Source organism: Phascolarctos cinereus, unplaced genomic scaffold (assembly GCF_003287225.1).
Source record: "Phascolarctos cinereus isolate Bilbo 61053 unplaced genomic scaffold, phaCin_HiC Scaffold_1;HRSCAF=81, whole genome shotgun sequence".
Classification (NCBI taxonomy): Eukaryota; Metazoa; Chordata; class Mammalia; order Diprotodontia; family Phascolarctidae; genus Phascolarctos; species Phascolarctos cinereus.
Genome location: NW_027555514.1, coordinates 265113015 through 265131906, shown reverse-complemented (window position 1 = coordinate 265131906; position 18892 = coordinate 265113015). Strand labels below are relative to the sequence as shown.

Genomic DNA, 18892 nt, shown 5'->3' with positions numbered 1-18892 from the left:
GCACTTACAAATTACATAAATTATAAAGGATTATAAATATTATATTTTATATTATGAATTGTATATATTTTATATTATATAATATTCTGTTGTGTTTTATGTTTATTTATATGTTGTATTATATTATGTTATGTTATGTTATATTATATTTTTATATTATAAATATAAATATTATATTATCCCCATTTGGTAGTCCAGGCTTAGAGATATCAGACACTTTGCCCACAGTCACTGGGCTATTGAGCATCAGGTCTTAGACTGACCCCAGGATTTCCATCCACACTTCCTGAGCTCTTTACACTATAGCAGGTCAATGAGTCTGACCCAGTACAGCCTCACTCTGAAGGAAGGCGAAGGTCTCAGAGTATTTTATCTTCTTTAATTCCAGACATCCACGCTCTGCGTCCTCACCGTGGGCAAATAGAAGTCGCCTTCCGGTTTCGATCCCTCCTGGATTCTGATCACCACCCCTCGGAAATAGCAGGTGGGAGATTCTCTGGGAGGAAACCTCTGGTTACATGTTGGAGGCAGGGAGGAATATCGACGTATCAGGATACGCCTCCCTCTGTCTCACGCTCTCTTTCCCTCTCGCAGAAAGCCACAGATTTTGTGACCGAGTACAGGATGCCTACACGATGCGCTGCTGTCCACAGGTGAATCTATTTTCTGGAAACTTGAGAAAGAGAGTGATTGGAAGAAAAAGCAAGAGAAATACTGTGTAATGGGTTCCTCCTTACCCTTCCTTTGTTGTGGCTTGTTCTTGTGTGGCTGACTCTAATTATTAGGAAGTTGAAACCTAATGCCTTGTGACTTCGTAGTATCATAGATCTGTAGCTGACAAGACCTTAGCGGTCATTGTCATTGTAGTTGTTTGTCCTTCGTTCTCAAAGAGGACCGATGACATCAGGAAGGTGATATCTTGACTTGCAAGTGAATTGGATTTAAGTGAGGCAGGAGTCATCGGAGTCCAGTGGCAAGACATAGATCAAGACCCTGGCCTTTTTAAGCTAAGGTCTTTCCTAGGTCCCAGTTTGTCTGAGGCAACACCCATTCAGTGATTTAAGGCTAGGTTAAAACTGAGACAAAAGATGGCCTAGTTTGCCTTCCCAAAAGAATTCATCTGAGAGTGGGAGACGTTTCTGGCCAGAACAGAAAACAATTGCTATTTACACTCACTCTGAGCCAACAAAACCTATTCTCAGAGGCCAAAGAATCGTGGAATGGATTTTTGATGTCTACAAGGCCTAGAAACATAGATTTAGACTTGGAAGGGCCCTCAGAGGCCATCTAATCCAACTGCCTCATTTTATGGATAAAGAAACTGAGTCCTAGAGAGGGAGTGTGACTTGCCAAGAATCACACAGGGATGGTATCAGAGGCAAGATTTAAACCCAGATCCTATAATGTCAAGTCCAGCATTATTTTCACTGCATTCATCACCCCTCGTTCTAGTTCTGTTCTCTGGGGCACAGCAGAACAAGTTCAATGCCCTCTGCAAATGACAGCTCTTCAGATATTTGGCAAAAGCCTTTAACCCCCACCCCACACCCTCAACCCTAGCCCCGGGCAAAAAAAATCCCAAAGTCTTTGGATTGGTCTTTGCATGGGCATGATTTGGAATCTCTTGACTGCCTTTAAAAAAGCAATTGCTCCTTCCTCTGACTTTAGTAACATTGGGGGTTTTTTAACCTAAATACTTTTCCTGCTCATATTTTTCATTTTATGCAGTGAAGGTATGTTTCCTTTTCCTTACTCAACACCTCTGCAGGTCAGGCCCATTGGTTGGTTTGCTCTAATGACTTTGGGTACTCATTTTTCACACCCTTACTAAGACTAATTAAAAGACTACCTGACCCAACTAATTGAGAAAGTAACGGATCCTCTCAGGAAGAGAATGGAATCTTTTAATGTCTGGGAGAGAATGACGGGTCTTTTCCATTTTAAAATTCAGATGCATTATTTCCATACTAATGCCATCTGATTGGTAGAGTTATTCTTCAGAATAAAACCACAAAATAGATTAAAGGGCAAAGAGTCAGGGATGGCACCTTCTTTTGTGAAAGCAATCCTTGCAGTCCAACAACATTCAGTTTAGCTAAGAAACTCCTGGGTAGATTGAGAAGATGGGACCAAGTCACTTCTACTCCACCATTAAGTAGAGATATTGGATTTTTACAGAAATCCATTGTCTTGCAAATACAGGTTGGTAAGGAATGTTTCCTGGTGTAATGTCAGGAAGAGAGGCAATGTGGCACAATGAATACAGGGATGGCCTCGGAGTCCAGAGGACTTAGGTTTCACATGTGGAGAGAGAGAGACAGAGACAGAGAGAGAGAAAGACAGAGACAGAGAGAAGAAAGAGGGAAGAAGAGAGAAAGAAAAAAGAAAGAAGGAGGAAGAGAGAAAGAAAAAAGAAAGAAAAGGAGAGAGGAAGGAAGGGAAGGGAGAAAGGAAGGAAGAGAGGGAGGGGGAAAGAAAGAAGAAAAGAAAATAAGGAAGAAAGGAAGAAAGAGAAAAAAAGAAAAAGAGAAAGGGAGGAAGGAAATAAAAGGAGAAGGAAAGGGAGGGAGGGAGAAAGAAAGAACAAAAGAAAGAAAGAGAAATGAAGAAAAAGAGGAAGAAAGAAAAAAGAAAGAAAGGAAAGAAGGAAGGGAAAAGAAGAAGGAAGGAAGAAAGAGGGAGAAAGAAGGAAAGAAAGAGAGAAAGAAAGAGAGAAAGAAAGAAAGAAAGAGAAAGAAAGGGAGGAAGGAAGGACTAGAAAAGAAGGGAGGGGGAGAGAAAGAGAGAAAGAGAATTTTTGCCCTCAAGGAGCTTACATTCCACTGGGAGAGTCAGTCAGTGAACAAACATTGATTAAGCACTTATGAGAAGAGACATAACTAGAAAAGACTGGGCATATAAACAGATAGCTGTGATTATTTGAGGAGGGAAGGACTGCTAAGGGGCAGGGTTAGCAGAGGTTTCCCCCTGGAGTGGGCATATCTATTGAATCTGGAAGAAAGCCAAGATTTCTAAAAATGGAGATGGCGAGTGTATTTCAGGGGGAAAGTATGGGCCAAAATGTGGAGGGAGGAAATGGAATACAAAGTTTAGGGAACACCCAGTGGCCAGTTTGACTCCACCATGGAGCGCATAGAGAGGAAAAACATGTAAGAAGCCTGGAAATTTAGATGGGACCAGACTGTGAAGGATTCCCAGTGTCATCCTGAGGAGTTTATATAGAGGCAGTAGGGAGCTCCAACAGATTTTGAGCGTGGGAATGGCATGGTCATAAGAGTAGAGTCATGAGGACTTCCCTGAAGGCAGGATCACATTTGTAATGAGATACTTTTTGTATTAGATGCGGGATCAAAGATGACCCCACCTTCAACAATGGTTTATGTTGTGGTACTATGACAAGATCCATGTGAATTTATGAAGTAAATTGAACTATTTTCAAATCGCAATTATGTCATGATTTCCATTGGCTAGCCTTCATTGCAAGGGCTCAGACTTTCCTGGAGCACTTTGCCTGGCTCTACCCTCTCCCTCATTTCAGTCTTATTGGTACCTATGCCATAACCCCCTTCTTAGACCATTAGCCTCTTGAGTTGAAGGACTGGATCATTTCCCCCCTTTGTATTTCCAGTGTCTAGCCCAGAGTCCATAATAGGTGCTTTATTTTTTTTTAATTTAATTTTTTATTTAGTATTTTATTTTTCCCCAATAACACATAAAAACAATTTTCAACATTCATTTCTAAAATTTAGTTCCAAATTCTCTCCCTCCCTCCCCACCCCTCTCATTGAGAAGGCAAGCAATGGGATATAGTCATAATAGGTGCTTAATGATTGAACTGGGGGTGGGGGAGCTTTGAAATATCCTCAGGAATTCTGGGGTTCTGAGAGGGGACCAAGTTCCATTTGAACCGGTTGGTCCTAATTCCATGTTTTCTTTCTTCTAGGTCCATGGGGTGGCCAACGACACAATAGCCTTTGTGAAGGACATCATTATGACAGAAATTAACAGTGCAACGGACAACCCTGTATCCTTTGATGGCTCACTGGCTCTGGGGCGTCTTGGCTCTGGGGAAAATTAATACTCTAGTGATGTATCTTAAAATAAAAGAGGCACCACAGCCCAGCGGATAGGGGGCAGCCTTGGAGGCATGAGGACCTGGCTTTAAGTCTTGCCTCTGGGCAAGCCCCTTAAATCTGTGCCTGCCTCAGTTTCCTCAACTGTAAAATGGGGATAATATAACAGCACCTACTTCACAGGGCCGTTGTGAGGATGAGATGTGATAGTATTTGTAAAAGGCTTCACATAGTGCCTGCATGTAGCAGGAGCTATATAAATGTTAACTGTTGCAGTAATAGTAGTAGTAGTAGTAGTAGTAGTAGTAGTAGTAGCACTGGTATTTGTCATCGGAAATGGGACTTGAACCCAGATTTTGCGGGTTCTGAGGCCATTAGACCACAGTGCCTCCTATAACATGGTGCCTCTCTATAGAAGATGGAGGTTTCATCAGTAAAGGAAACTCTCTGGTGAGGAAGCTCCTACCACTCATGGCGGGGGGCACCTTCTCTGAAACTTCATCTGAGAGAATAGTGAAGAGGCACTGTCACACTGTCAGCATGTGTCAGTGGCAAGATTTGAACCCAGGTCTTTGGGCCTCTGAGACCAGCTATCTATCCACCTAGTATAGCACCCTACTCCCCTCCAACAACATGCCCTGACAAGGGGTCATTCATTCTTCTCTGGAAGACCTCTGAAGACAGGAGACCTACTCCTTTTTTTTTTTCTTAGGCAATCAGGGTTAAGTGACTTGTCCAGGGCCACACAAGCAGTACGTGTCTAAGGTTAAATTTGAACTCACATCCTCCTGACTCCAGGACCAGTGCTTTATCCACTGTGCCATCTAGCTGCCCCAGAAATCTACTACTTTCTAAGGCAAGCCAGCGTCCCTTGGGAAGGAGTTAATTGTTATTAAATTTTGCAACAAGCCAAAATCTGAATCCCTCCAATTTTCACCCACTGCTCCTAGTTCAGCCTTGTGGGGCCAAGCAGCAGGATGGGAGGGCCAGCTGATAGAGAGCTGACAATAAAGGGCCACATGTCTTTAGCACTTCCCTGCTTCTGTTCGAGTGTCTTGACTGATGGCCCCAACACTCACCGATACAGGATCAGCAGGTCACGAGAATGAAGACTGGAGCAGGAGAGAGAGCACAGTGGCTAGAGTCTGTCTGCAGCTGCCTGCTCATGGAACAAATTAATTTAATGTGTCTTATTTTTTTTCCCCAGGGATGCTCTGATGCATTTAACAAAAGGCCTTTAGTACCAATTTTGAACATGATTTCTGTGGCTAGAATTTTTTTTTAAATCACTTAATGTTTTATCCTGAGGCTTGATTTCTGAAACAAACTTCAGCTGATTCAGAGTGTAAGTGGTTTTCAGCTTGTATGGAAAAATGGCAAGGAAGTTTCCATTCTCGCACAAAAAGGGCACTCTGCTTGCCTCAGTGGCATAGAATTTCCTCTCTGGGGACCATTTTTCATCTTGGACACACAAGGGGACTGCAAGAGAAATTCTGCAAAATGTCCTGTGGTGGCTTAGGTTCCCAAGAGTTAACACTGTCAGTCACAAGTCAGATTGGCATAAATCTTTTTTGGAAACAGTGCAGGCTTTGTGAAAAGTACTAGTCCCCTGAGTAGCCCAATCTCCATATTCATATTCTCTCTCTCTCTCTCTCTCTCTCTCTCTCTCTCTCTCTCTCTCTCTCTCTCTCTCCCTTCCTCCTCCTCCTCCTCCTTCTCCTTCTCCTCCTTCTTCTTCTTCTTCCCTCCCTCCCTCTCCCTCTGCCTCTGTCTCTTTGTCTCTCACTGTCTCTCACTCTTGCTTTCAATTCAGCATTCATGAAAAAGTGCAGGATAGGCCACCCCAGGCACTAAAATCCTCTGTTTATCCCCCAGCCCAGGTTAGCAGAGGGCCAGACAGCACTTTTCTGAGTTCTCCTGAAAGGCTCTGCCATAATGTTCCTTCCCTGGGGCTTCCAGGGCCTCCCTCATAAGGAGGAGGGAGGAGAATGTTTAATGCCCTGTTTGGTTGCACAGCTGGAATTGCTAACTTATACAGAGGATGACTGGCACAAATTATTCCCGTGGAGATATCCATGTGTCATTAAGCTAGGCTGGAGCCCCCAACTCTCTTCCTATGCCCTAATAACTCTCTTCCAGCTCTACCTCTACCAGTCAGTCAACAGTCATTTATTAAATACCTACTATGTGCCAGGTATTGGGTGAGGCCCTGGGGAGACAAAGAAAAATGGAGCAGACCCTGCCCTTGAGGCATTTACACTCTGGTCCCACCTGGCCCCATCTACGTGTCCAAACTCAGTACCAGTGGCTCTCCTCCAAGTATTCTCCCATCCTGCCAAAAATGGCCTTCTTAGTGTTACTCACATACAACCCTCCATCTCCTGCCCAAAATGCCTCCTCAGCACCTTACCTTTTGGAATCCCTGATTCCCTTCAGGACTAACCTCAAACATCCCCTTCTAGAGGAAGCCTCCCCTGTGGTTGCCCCAGTCTTGTCTTGTATCTGCTTTGTACCTAGAGGGGTGCAAATTGGCTCCCATTTTAGAATGTAGTCGTGTTGGGAAGAAAGACAATTGAACTTCTGTCTCTGTGCCCCAATCGTCCCACATGTACTAGGGGAAGGGAAGAAGGAGATAAGCATTTATATAGCACCTACTATGTGCTAAGCACTTTACAATTATTACTTCATTAGATCCTCCTCCAACAATCTTAGGGGATAGGTGCTATTATTACTCCCAGAGTCCAGGGCTCTATCCACTGTGCCTTACATGGTAGGAACTTAATAAATGTTAATTGACTAATTAAAGGATCAGATGAGGTAACCTCTGAGCCTCCTTCTAGCTTTGGTCTGTGATCCCATTAAGGATCCACCGTGTGCCAAGAACTGTGCTGGTTGTTTTGGCTACAAAGACCAAAACAAAACAGACCCTGCCCTCAAGGAGCTTACATTCTATTAAGGGTAAATAACATGAAAACATGAGTAAATACAAACTATGTGCAAAGCTTCCTCTGCGTCTTTGCCTTGTCTTCCTTCAAGGCTCAGCTCAGGAGTCACCTTCTCCATGAAGCCATCTCTGATTCTCACCAGTTGGCAGCCCTCTCCCCTTCCTCAGTTTATGGTAGAGCAAGCTCAAGGTTCACACGATCTTTCATGCTGACCCAAATGATCCCTATTTTTTTGGCTTATTACTCCTTCCCACCAGGAGCTTGCTCTGGGGAATCTGGCTTATCTATAGCTTGCATCTATAGATAGCACATGCACAGACAAGTAAATGTGGAATAATTTGAAGAAGAAGTGAGCTCTCATGATTGGAGGGCAGAGAGTGAGAGAAGGGAAGCCTTCCAGGAGGAAGCAGCCCCTGAACGAGGGCCTAGAAGAAGATTACTGATCCAAAAAAGCCAAGATGAAAAAGATGTGAATTCCAGGCAGGGGGGTAGCCTGTGCAAATGCACATTTGCATGAATGAATGAATGAATGAATGAATGAATGAATGAATGAATGAATGAAACAAACATCAGTTAAGCCTTTACTATGTACAAAGCATTGTGCTTTGTACTGGAGTTACAAATTTAGAAAAAAAGAACAATCTTTCCCAAGGAGCTCTCATTCTGATGGGGCAGACCACACATGGAGGGGAGGTTTCAGCGGGAAGTCAGATGGTAAGGAAGTGTGGCCCTTAGGGTATGGTAGGAGAGCCAACGGCGATGCCTCCCATGGATAAAACCACACCCCTTTCTGATGTTCAACCGTTTGATGATGCCAAGGACTTGACGCTGAGTTGCAGAAACAGCTAATTATTCAATCTGGCTTTTTGGTGGTCGTTAAATATTCCGCGAACATTCTTTTGCACAATAGATGCTTTGCGTGAGAGACCGGGGATTAAAGGAAAAAATCGAATGCTCCCTTTGACTTGGCATTTTTAGGCTTGAGGAGAAAGTGAGTGGTCTGGCAATTATATCATGAAAGGAGCCATTCTTGGTCTGACAGAGGGAATTTTTTTCTCAGAACTGAAGGAAAGTGGATGTGTGAGATCTTAGTTGTTACATCTGCCTAGGACAGAGGTGGGGAACCTACGGCCTTAAGGGCACATTTGTTCTGTAAAATTTGGATTCAGTCAAAAAACCCCAAGTAAGGATGTAGAAGGCCTTAGGGCCCAAGGGCGCCTGCCTAGGAAATGGATGTGGGCTGGCCTTTAGAGCAGGGCAGCTCTACCAGTGATTCGAATACTTTTGACTGGTGTCTAATTGGATATTTCTCTCCCCAGTGCCCACTGGAGAAGTAATATGAAAAGGAATCACTGTTCTACATTTGTTATGAAATTAGGCATGGAGGATTTTGCAAATAGTATCAACTTGTGACTGTTAGCATCTATACTCACATACACACATGTACATATGCATACATGTACACATCCATATACCTATATGCACACACATGTATGTATACATACACATATAGATATATACATACATACACATGCATGTACATATGTGTGTGCGCACACATATAAAACATTCGCACTTCACAACAACCCTGGGAGGTACAGTCTATAATTATCCCCATTTTACAGATGAAGCAATTGAGGCAAAAAAAAAGAAGTAAAGTGACTTGTTCAGGGCCACAAAGCTAGTAAGCTAGTAAGGCCGTGTTTGAGCTCAGGTCTTCCTGACTCCAGGCCTAGTGTGCCGCCTAACTGCCTCCTTGGCGGCTCATGGAAAGAATTGTACCTGCTTGCTTGCACTCACGTGAGCCCAGCCAAGGACATTTCTCCCTCTCCCTCTCCAAATGAGCCTGGAAGCCCACTTTTCAAAGTCTACTCTACTATTGTATCCAAGCCTTGACCTGCCTGAAAAAAAGATGGTTTTTGCCAAAAGAGGAGAGACCATTTCTGGAGGGAATTTCCACGGTGAATATCCAGCAAAAGTAAGTCTTGAGCATTCTTTTCTTCCCCAGGAAATGTCATTAAGAGCAGACAAAATGACAAAATAACTTAGCAGAGATATTTTCTTAGGCTCTAGACTACTTGGCCATAGGTGTCCATGAACTCGCTGCCATCAGTGAGCGGAGAATCGAAAGACTGTGCAACCCGTCACTCAGTGAGTTGCCTGCGTTCCTGGTGGCTGAAGGGGGCCTGAATTCTGGGTTCATGATTGCTCACTGCACAGCAGCGGCTCTGGGTAAGAATTCTACTCTTCTGGGGCCACCACATGGGAAAGGAGCTGTTTCCCTGGGTCTCTGCCCTTGTCAGATCACATTAGGGAAAGAGCTGGACAAGCCCGTGTGTGTCTGGAGGTGGAAGGAGGGTCAGGATGGTGAAGTCTGAGGATCAGTTAGCAGAAGGGGAGGGGAGGAGAGGGGGAGGGGAGGGGAGAGGAGAGGAGAGGGGAGAGGGGAGGGGAGGGGAGGGGAGGGAACAGGCATTAATTAAGTGTTTGCTGCATTGCCAGACACTGTGCTAAGCACTTTACAAATATTATCTCATTTGATCCCCACAACAGCCCTCTGAGAGGGGCAGCTAAGTGGTGCAGTGGATAGAGCACTGGCCCTGAAGTCAGGAGGACCTGAGTTCAAATCCAGCCTTAGACCAAATGTTTGACACTTGCTAGCTGTGTGATCTTGGGCAAGTCACTTAGCCCCAATTGCCTTAAAAAAAAAACACCCTGTGAGGTCCCTTTTTTACAGTTGAGAAAACTGAGGCAGAAGTTAAGTGACTTGCCCAGGGCCACTCAGCTAGTAAGTGTCTGAATTTGAACTCAGGTCTTCCTGAGTTTAGGTCCAGCATTCCATCCACCATGGCACCTAGCTGCATAATAACAGCTAACTTTTATATAGGACTTCAAGGTTTGTGATATCCCTGCCTAGTGGCCAGCCAGCTTCCGCTTGAACACCTCCAGTGACAGGGAACTCTCTACCTTGTGAGGCAGTCCATTCCACTGATGGCTAACTCCAGTTATTAGAGAGTTCTTCAACCATTCAGCAGGCACTTATTAAGCATCGACAGTGTTCAAGGTGCTGTGCGAGAGACACAGAGATGGAAACAACACAGACCCCTCTGAAGGAACTTATAAACTTAGAGTGGCACTGTGATATAATGGATGCATCACTAGGTTGGGAGTCAGGAAAACCTGGGTTCAAACCTCCCTGTATCAGCTATGTAACCCTGGGCAAGGCAGTTCATCACTCTGGGCCTCAGTTTCCCCTTCTGTAAATGGAGGGAGTTGGATTCCATTATGTCTCAGGTTCTTTTTCAGCTCTAAATCTATGATCTAATCTGGGGGCGCTATGTGTACACAAACAACTCTGTTAGGAGGTGTAAGGTGATAAGTACAAGGAAAAGGTCAAGGCAGTGTGCAAATATTTGTAATACTCCCTGATGTGGTCAGAATGCTTGGTAAAGCTCCAGGTGCTTTGAGATCCTATATTTAAAATGTATTGTAAGCTTTAAAGCTCTCTCTCCCTGTCTCTTTCTCTAAATTTTGTATCTAAATTTCATTATATATTATAATACAATATTTTATTTATTAAATCATGTTTTATTATATCTATGTTATAATATTGTATATTTATATAAATTACCTATTATGATGTATTTCTATATCATGTATAACATATATAAATAGAACACAAGAGAGGGAGATACATACATATACATATATACATATGCATATAGCTCACACACAAATATATGTATTTGTGTGTGATCTATTATCATAACATATGTACTATAATCAATACAATAACATGTTAGCTGTTATAACACATATAATATATAATAATATATTATTAACCAATTAATATAGTTTCAAATTACAATAATTACCATAACAATATTAACAACCAATCTAATTTTATTAACTAATATATTAATATTATTTCTGTTAATATCATTAATATAATAATAACACATGTTTTAGCTGTTATTATTATCATAGAAATGTGGACCATGTGAACTTCGTTCCCCTTTTTCTGCCCTTCATTCTCTTGTTTCCTCCTTCCTAATCCTCTCAGGCTCTCAGCCTTGCTCAGGTCTTCCCTCCCTCCTTTCCCAGTCACATCCCTCTGGTCACTTACTGATTTGAACCCACTTCAAGAATGGCCTCTCTGCCACTTTTCGATGCCTGAACAATGGATACTCTGGTTCTAGAAACTGAAATCTTAGGGGAGCTTTTGTCTGAAGGCAGAATTATGACCTAGATACTAGGAGGCTAGGGCTTTAACTCTCAGCTCTTCATTCCATTTTTCACAGTGTTATTCAGTCTTTTCAGTCATGGCTGATGCCCCGTGACCCCATTTGGAGTTTTCTTGGCAAAGACACTGGAGTGGTTTGTCGTTTCTTTGTCCAGGTCATTTTACAGATGAGGAAACTGAGGCAAATGGGGTCATGTGAGTTGCCCAGGGTCACACAGCTAGGAAGCATCTGAATCCAGATTTGAACCCAGGTCTTCCTGATTCCAGGCCTGGCACTCAGGGTGAATGGTGTCTAATTTTTTCACCTTGTGCTTTTACAGTTTCAGAGAATAAAGGCCTGTGCCACCCCTCCTCGGTGGATTCTCTCTCGACCAGTGCCGCTACAGAAGATCATGTGTCCATGGGAGGCTGGGCCGCGAGAAAAGCCCTCAGAGTTATTGAACACGTGGAACAAGGTAATGCAAGCCGTGCTGCTGATTTTGTAGGATTCATTCGACAAACTGTTCTACCAAGTGAAAAGAGGCTTGGGTTTAGAGTCTGAGGATCTGGGTTCAAATTCCCATTTCTGGTTCTTTCTAATTGTGTGACCCTGGACAAGTCACGTCCCTCTCTAAGCCTCAGTTTCCTCATCTGTAAAATGGGGATAACAATAATAATAATAATAATAATAATAATAATAATAATAATAATACCTGCTTCCCAGGGCTTCTGTGAGGATTACATGAGATAATATTTGTGAACTCCTCTGTAAACCTTTAATTGGTGCATAAAATGAGAGGGCTGGGCTCAGTGACCTCTAAGTTCCTTCCAGCTCGAAGGCTATGATTCTGTGATTTCATACCTAGCGTAGCTTCTTGTGATTTTAATGCACTTTCTTGAAATGTTTGGGATATGGTCCTAATTTTAGTATCATTCTCCAGTTTTTCAGCCCCTCCCAATTGATTTTGGAAACTATGCCACCTCTCTCTGCCCTCATATTCACAAGGCACTTAAACTCTAGCGGATACCCCCAGTAATCCTGAGCTATGCAGAATAGAATGATCCTCCTCTTAACCTCCCCCCTTTTCCCTGTCAAATAAAAGGAAATAGCTCCAGTGAGGTCAGATCCCACGATCATTGTAAAGCTGTAATGTCCCCTGAAGATCAGCCAATCCCACACCTTCATGTCACAGAGGAAGAGAGGGTGGCTCAGAGACTACATGTGTCTCGTCAAGGTCATAGACCTAGCTCGAGGCAGAGGTCCTGTCTCCTAATCCAGTGTTCCTTCCATCCAAACTATTGGTGAAAGAGAGAACCAAGTGATCCCTAGTTAGACTTGATCGGTGACTCCAGGTAAACTGGTTAGATTGGACAAATGCAGAGAAATGAAGCTGTGAGCGCTGAGTGGGACTGGGGATCTTCTTGGTCTTTCTAGGTAACTATCCCAATTCTCTTTACTTTATCTGACTGTATAGTCAGGGATATAGGGGCCAAACCAATGATTCCATTGGTGTCAGGAACTCCCAGGAAAAGAAACTCCCTCTACCAGGACAGGTTGGCTCCTTCTCTGCAACTTTTAGTCTCAGAGAGATGCCCAAAGCACCCAAGGTCATACAGCCAGCATGGGACAAAGGCAGAACTGGAACCCAGGTCTTCAGGGCCAACTAACTCTCTGTCCACTGTCTTTCAGATTGTTTAGATGTGGCCAATAAATTGGTGGGAATATGGAGGTTAAAACAGTGAGCAGGTGTGGTCCACTTTGTTCTGAGACAGACTGAGAGCCATCTTCTCTTTGCTTGTTTACTGTCTGGGTGTCTGCAAGCAAATCCTTTGCCCTCTCTGGGCCTTACTTTGCTCGTGTGGAAAATGGCGGGATGGCGGGGGTGGTGGTTTCAACTAGATAGCTTCTGGAGTCCCTTCTCCAACTCCAGACTTAGGACTCTATGATCCCAAGTCCTTTTCTCTGGATCTTGGTTTCAGCATCTATAAAATTAAAGGGTTTTACCAGAATGATGATCTCCAAGGTCCCTTTCAGCTCTATTATCCTATGTAGAACATCAAATCCAATAAATCTAATCTAATCGACATTTATTAAGTTTGTTATACAGCCTCCTGTATGCTGTGCACTGTGCTAAGCACCAGGGGTACAATTAATAAAAGGACAGTCCCAGCCCTCAAAGGGCTCACAGTCTAATGAGTGGAGAGGGATGGGAGGCAGCACACATTGGAGCTAAGGGTGCCTTGTTTTACAGGTGGAGCCCAGAGAGTTATAACTTGGACCAAGTCATACAGCTGGAGGCTGGGCAAACGAAATGGATGAAACGTGAAATGCCCAGCTTCCCTGGCTTCTTTAAGTCCACCTTCTACAAGAAGCCTTTCACGAGTCCCCCTGAAGCTAGTGCCTCCCCTCTGGGGTTATCTCCCCTTTATTCTGCATATATCTTGTTAGCGTATAGTTGTAGGCATGCCATCTCCCCCACTCGTATGGGAGTTTTTTGAGAGCAGAGCTTGGTTTTCCTTTTCTTGGAACCCCCAGGACTTCATGTGCCTGGCACATGTTTTGCTGTTCAGTCCTTTCAGTCCTGCCTGACTCTCGGTGACCCCATTTGGGGTTTTCTTGGCAGAGATGCTGGAGTGGTTTGCTATTTCCTTCTGCAGCGTATTTGACAAATGAGGAAACTGAGGTAAACAGGGTTTAAGGACATTGTTGCTATTCAGTTGTATCCAACTCTCCATGACCCCATTTGGGGTTTTCTTGGCAGAGATGCTAGAGTGGTTTTCTATTTCCTTCTGCAGCTTATTTGACAAATGAGGAAACTGAGGCAAACAGGGTTTAAGCACATAATAGGCACTTAATCAATACTTCTCAACTTCACTTGACTAATGATGAACCCTGACTTCAGGCTTTGTGAAAATGTAACTTAGTATATCCTTGAGTTGAGCTTCATAAAAACCTCCATCCCACTTTCCATAATTTTGTCCTCTAGTGCTGGCCATTGAGCTCCTCGCCGCCTGTCAGGGCATCGAGTTTCTACGCCCCCTGAAAACAACCACTCCATTGGAGAAGGTCTATGACCTTGTGCGCTCTGTTGTGAGGTAAAGTCAAACAAACACTTTCCTGGAGGTTGAAAACCACCAAGCACGGCAGCGGTTAATGTTTGGCCAATGGTTGACCTTCCTCCCAAGGCTGCTGTGAGGAGGAGATGAGATAACATGTGTACAGTGCTTTGCAAACCTTCAAGTGCTCTCCCGATTCTGTGATGGCTGTTATTATTATTCTTATCGATGATTAACACACCCTGGTCTTTCTTCTCTCTAGGCCTTGGATAAAAGACCGTTTCATGGCTCCAGACATTGAAGCAGTTCATCGACTGCTCGTGGATCAAAAGGCAAGGCCTTCAGTTGGGTCATATCGATTGTTCATAGAGTATAGATTTAGAGCTGGAAGGGACCTTCAAACTCGTCTAGGCCAACTCCTTTGTTTCGCAGATGAGAGAGGAAATTAAGGTCTAGATTAGTCAAGAAGTGACTAGAACTTAGAACTGGAACTAGAAATAGAACAAGAAGTAATCTAGAACTTACAATTTAGAACTGGAAGGGACTTTGGAGGTCATGTTATTCTAGCCCTCTCCCTCATTTCACAGATTGAGGCCCAGGTTTGGAAAGTGATTGTCCAAGGTTACCCACATGCTAGGTGTGACTTGATCCCAGGACCTCTGGCTTCAAATCCAGCACAATTTCTACTATACCATCTTGGTCTCAATCGTTATAAGAAAGCAAAATGGCGCCACTGCTGATGACATTGCCACATTCTTCCCAGGCATGGACTGGAAGGGATTAAGGTGTATTTGGAGACCGCATGAACGTTCCCTGACCACTAAGGAACCATAGGGTAAATTACTGCTTTGGTGCATTAAACATGGATTGATCATGAGAGGCGCTTGTGCTTGGAGTCAGGAGACCTGGGAATGAGCTCCAGCTCATTTTGCTTAGCTGGGTGACCTTGGGTAAGTCCCTTAAGCATAGTTGTCTCATCTATAAAATACAGAAAGTTAGGGGCTGGTAGCAGTACTTAGACTAACAGTCTCCCAGGGCTACTGTGAAGTAGGTGCCTCATCAACTCTATATGCCTTTCAGTCAAGGCAAAGAGCAAGTCTCCATGGGGAGAGGATGAGATGGAGAGAGGGTCCAGCCTTTCCTCACTCAATCTGTTTTTCTTTAAAGTAAAGCAGCACACCAATCTGACAGTTGCCTACAGCTGTACGAAGCACTTTTTGGTCCAGACTGGTGGTTTCATTGGTGTAGGGCAGAGGTGTCAAACACTGGCTGAGCCAGACTAAAATGTGATTCGGAAATGTTTCACAAAATAAACAAAAATACAGCACAACACAGATGATGTTAATTTGTAGTTTTCTAAGTCAATACGCGGCCCAAAGGGATCCATTTCTATTTGAGTTTGATGCCACCAGTCTGGCATCCCTAATTTATAGTCTTAGGGAGTTGCCTCAGCCACTAGAGAGGTTATGTAATTTGCCTATGATAGAGCTATTTTATGCTGAGGATAGAACTGGAACCCAGCACTTCCTGACTCCAAGGATGGCCCTTTATTCAAAGGACATAAGAAGAAGGGGATGAACAAAAGATGAGTATTTTGGATTTATTCTGTATCTGTATGAACCATAGATAGCGATTCAGAAAAGCCAAGGAAGGACAAAAGAGGTGGCATAGCAGACGAGGCATTGGACTTGGAGTCAGAAAGACCTGGGTTCAAATCCTTCCTCAGACACTAGTTTTGGGACTCTGGGCAAGACTTAACTTTGCTCACCTTCACTTTCCTCATCTGTAAAATGGGGACAAAAATAGTACCTTCCTCACAGGATTGGTGTGAGACACAAACAAGATAAATGTATGTGTTTGTTGCTGAGTTATTTTAGTTGTGTCTGACTCTTTGTGACCCCGTTTGGGGTTTTCTTGGCAGGAATACTGGAGTGGTTTGCCATTCCCTTCTTCAGTTCATTTTACAGATGAGGAAACTAAGGCACAGTTAAAGGACTTGTCCAGGGTTACACAGCTAGGAAGTGTCTAAAGCTGTATTTGAACTCAAGTCCTCCTGACTGCAGGCCCAGCACGCTATCCACTGCGCTTCCTAGCTGCCCACCTAGCTCAGTGATATACATTTAACAACTGTTTCTCAAATTTAATTGAATTCATAGAATTATAGATTTAGAGCTGAAAGGAATCATATAGACCGTCAAGTCCAACTCCCTCATTTTACTTATGAGGAAACTGAGGCCCAGAGTTAGGTGACTTGTCCAGGGTCACATAGCTTGTGAGTGTCTGAGGTAGGATTCAAACTCAGGTTTTCAGATAGGGGAAGGGAAGAGAATAAACATTTCCACAGCACTTACTATATGCTAAGCACTATGCTAAGTGCTTCATAAACATTGTCTCATTTTTATCCTCATATCAGCCCTGCGCGGTAGACATGACTGTTATCTCCATTTTATGGTTTAGGAAACTGAGGCAAGTTAAATGACTTACCCAGGGTCACACAGCTAGTAAGTGTCTGGATTCAGATTTGAACCCAGATCTTCCTGACTCCAGACTCAGAGCACTGTGCATTATGATGACACCAACTGCTTCATCTGCCAGACATTTCACAGCTTGGCTCCCCTACACTCTAGGCAAACCAGCCTGCTGGCTGTTCCCCAAACTTGACATTCCTCCTCACCTACACCTCTTAGGATCTGTAGCTTTCTCAGGACTCAAATTAGGTACTGCCCCTCAAGAAGTCTTTTCTGAACCCCTTTTATTACTTGTACTCTTTCCCCTGCACTTGCTTATCTGCACAATTTTTGACTTCTCACAATAGAATGTAAGTTCTTTGAAGGCAAGGATTATTTCTTTTATTTTGTCTTGTCCTCCCCAGCATCTTCTACATGGCAGATACTTAATAAATGCTCAATGAATGAATGAATGACATCTTAAACACATTTAAATCTTTTCAAGTTTATTTTTTTCATTAAAATTCTTTTGGACTTGTGTTTTAAGAGATATTAATATAGGGAATATTATAAGTGAAATGGGTACACAAAAACTCAAGATAACCATAAGCCATTAGTTATTAAATTTCCTGTCATGTGTAGTTTCTAACTCTGGAGGTAGTTGGCTTTCAACAGAGTTTATAAAATGAAGTTCCTTTCAACATTGTGATTTTGTCTTTGTCTTTCCTTTCCCTCCCAGGTTTGGGAAGTTGCTGCGCCATATATTGAAAAGTACAGAATGGAGCAGAATCAAGAACTCTTCCCAGAATCCAGGCCCGTCTCTCCCACTGCATTTTCACTGGACTCACTTCGCAAGAAAACGGATGACAAGCATGATCACCTTGAATCTGAAGATCTGTAAGGGGTCACTGGTTCTCACCATGGATCAAGCAGATTACAGACCGTCACTATGCTCTCTCTCTCTCGTAACTATCTGATCTGTTCTCTGTCAGACTGGCTATATGGTTCAGAGACACATGAAAGTCAGGGAAATTTCTAATTAGATTGATCACTATAGATAGACACTGTCTTTCAAGGATAAGTGATTTTGTCCTTTTTAGATACTTCTTATTCTGATGTAGCTCTCTTAGGATCATAGATTTAAAGCTGGAAAGCCCTTGAGTCCAACTCCCTTATTTTACAGATGAGGAAACTGAGGCATGGAGAAATTAAGAGACTTGGCCAGAGTCACATAGCTAGTGTCTGAGGCAGAATTTGAATTCAGGTCTTCTTGACTCCAAGCCCATCATTTTAGTCACTGCACCATGTAACTGCCTAAAAATCACAACCCCTCTACAAGTTGACATGTGGTTTTGAAGACCAGGCTGAAAACTAAGCTCAAAAAAAAAAATCATCCTCGAGAAGGGGTGAGATGGGAAAGGGATTGGAAAAACTTTGTTGGTCTGCCTACATTGTTCAAGCTGTCAGGATATTTGGTCAGTTTTTCCTTAACTTTGTGTCTCATAGATTTGATGTAAATTTCACAAATACATTCTGGTCTTATGAAAAATTCAGTAGTTAATTCTTGACATTGGGAGAGAGTTTGCTACTCAAAACTTAAGTAATAACAAAGGGTGGAAAGTGGATCCCTATTTTCTGTTCTTTGCAAATATACAGTGACTTCAAGTCTGAAATAACTGAGCTTTATCAATCAGTTAATATTTAGTAAGCACCAGCTATATTCCAGACAGTGTTAGGCACTGGGGATACAAAAACAGTCCCTGTTCTCAAGAAGCTTACATTCTGAAGAAGGGATACAATATATGTACCAATAAATACAAGAAACATACAAAATAAATAACATTATCTTTCCCCCCAAAGGACAGGAATGCATTTTTTGACCAATAGCAAAGCTAACTTATCCACCTGATTGGAATTCTCATTTGTGTGTGTGTGTGTGTGTGTGTGTGTGTGTGTGTGTGTGTGTATTGGGGGGGGGTGTGCGCGTGGATGAATGTGCACCTGCACGTGCATGTTTTCTGTTTACTAAGCACTCACTGTATTCAAGACACCAAAGGAAACAGAAATTTAAAATGACATAGATCAAAGATTTAGAGGTGGAAGGGACCTGTGAGGAAGCCATCCAGTCCAATCCCTTCCCTTTTGTAT

General features: G+C 43.1%; 1 protein-coding gene across 1 annotated transcript in view; it reads left to right on the top strand.

The window, feature by feature from the left end:
• Positions 1–18603, top strand: part of HAL (histidine ammonia-lyase) — a 33160-nt gene extending 14557 nt beyond the window's left edge. The window contains exons 12-20 of the mRNA XM_021006462.2: positions 389–484; positions 595–653; positions 3944–4024; positions 8931–8996; positions 9085–9250; positions 11582–11716; positions 14228–14336; positions 14560–14629; positions 17484–18603. Coding sequence (XP_020862121.1) covers positions 389–484; positions 595–653; positions 3944–4024; positions 8931–8996; positions 9085–9250; positions 11582–11716; positions 14228–14336; positions 14560–14629; positions 17484–17645 — 944 coding nt within the window. The 3' untranslated portion in view covers positions 17646–18603. The remainder of the gene's footprint in view (positions 1–388; positions 485–594; positions 654–3943; positions 4025–8930; positions 8997–9084; positions 9251–11581; positions 11717–14227; positions 14337–14559; positions 14630–17483) is intronic.
• The last annotated feature ends 289 nt before the right edge of the window (positions 18604–18892 follow it).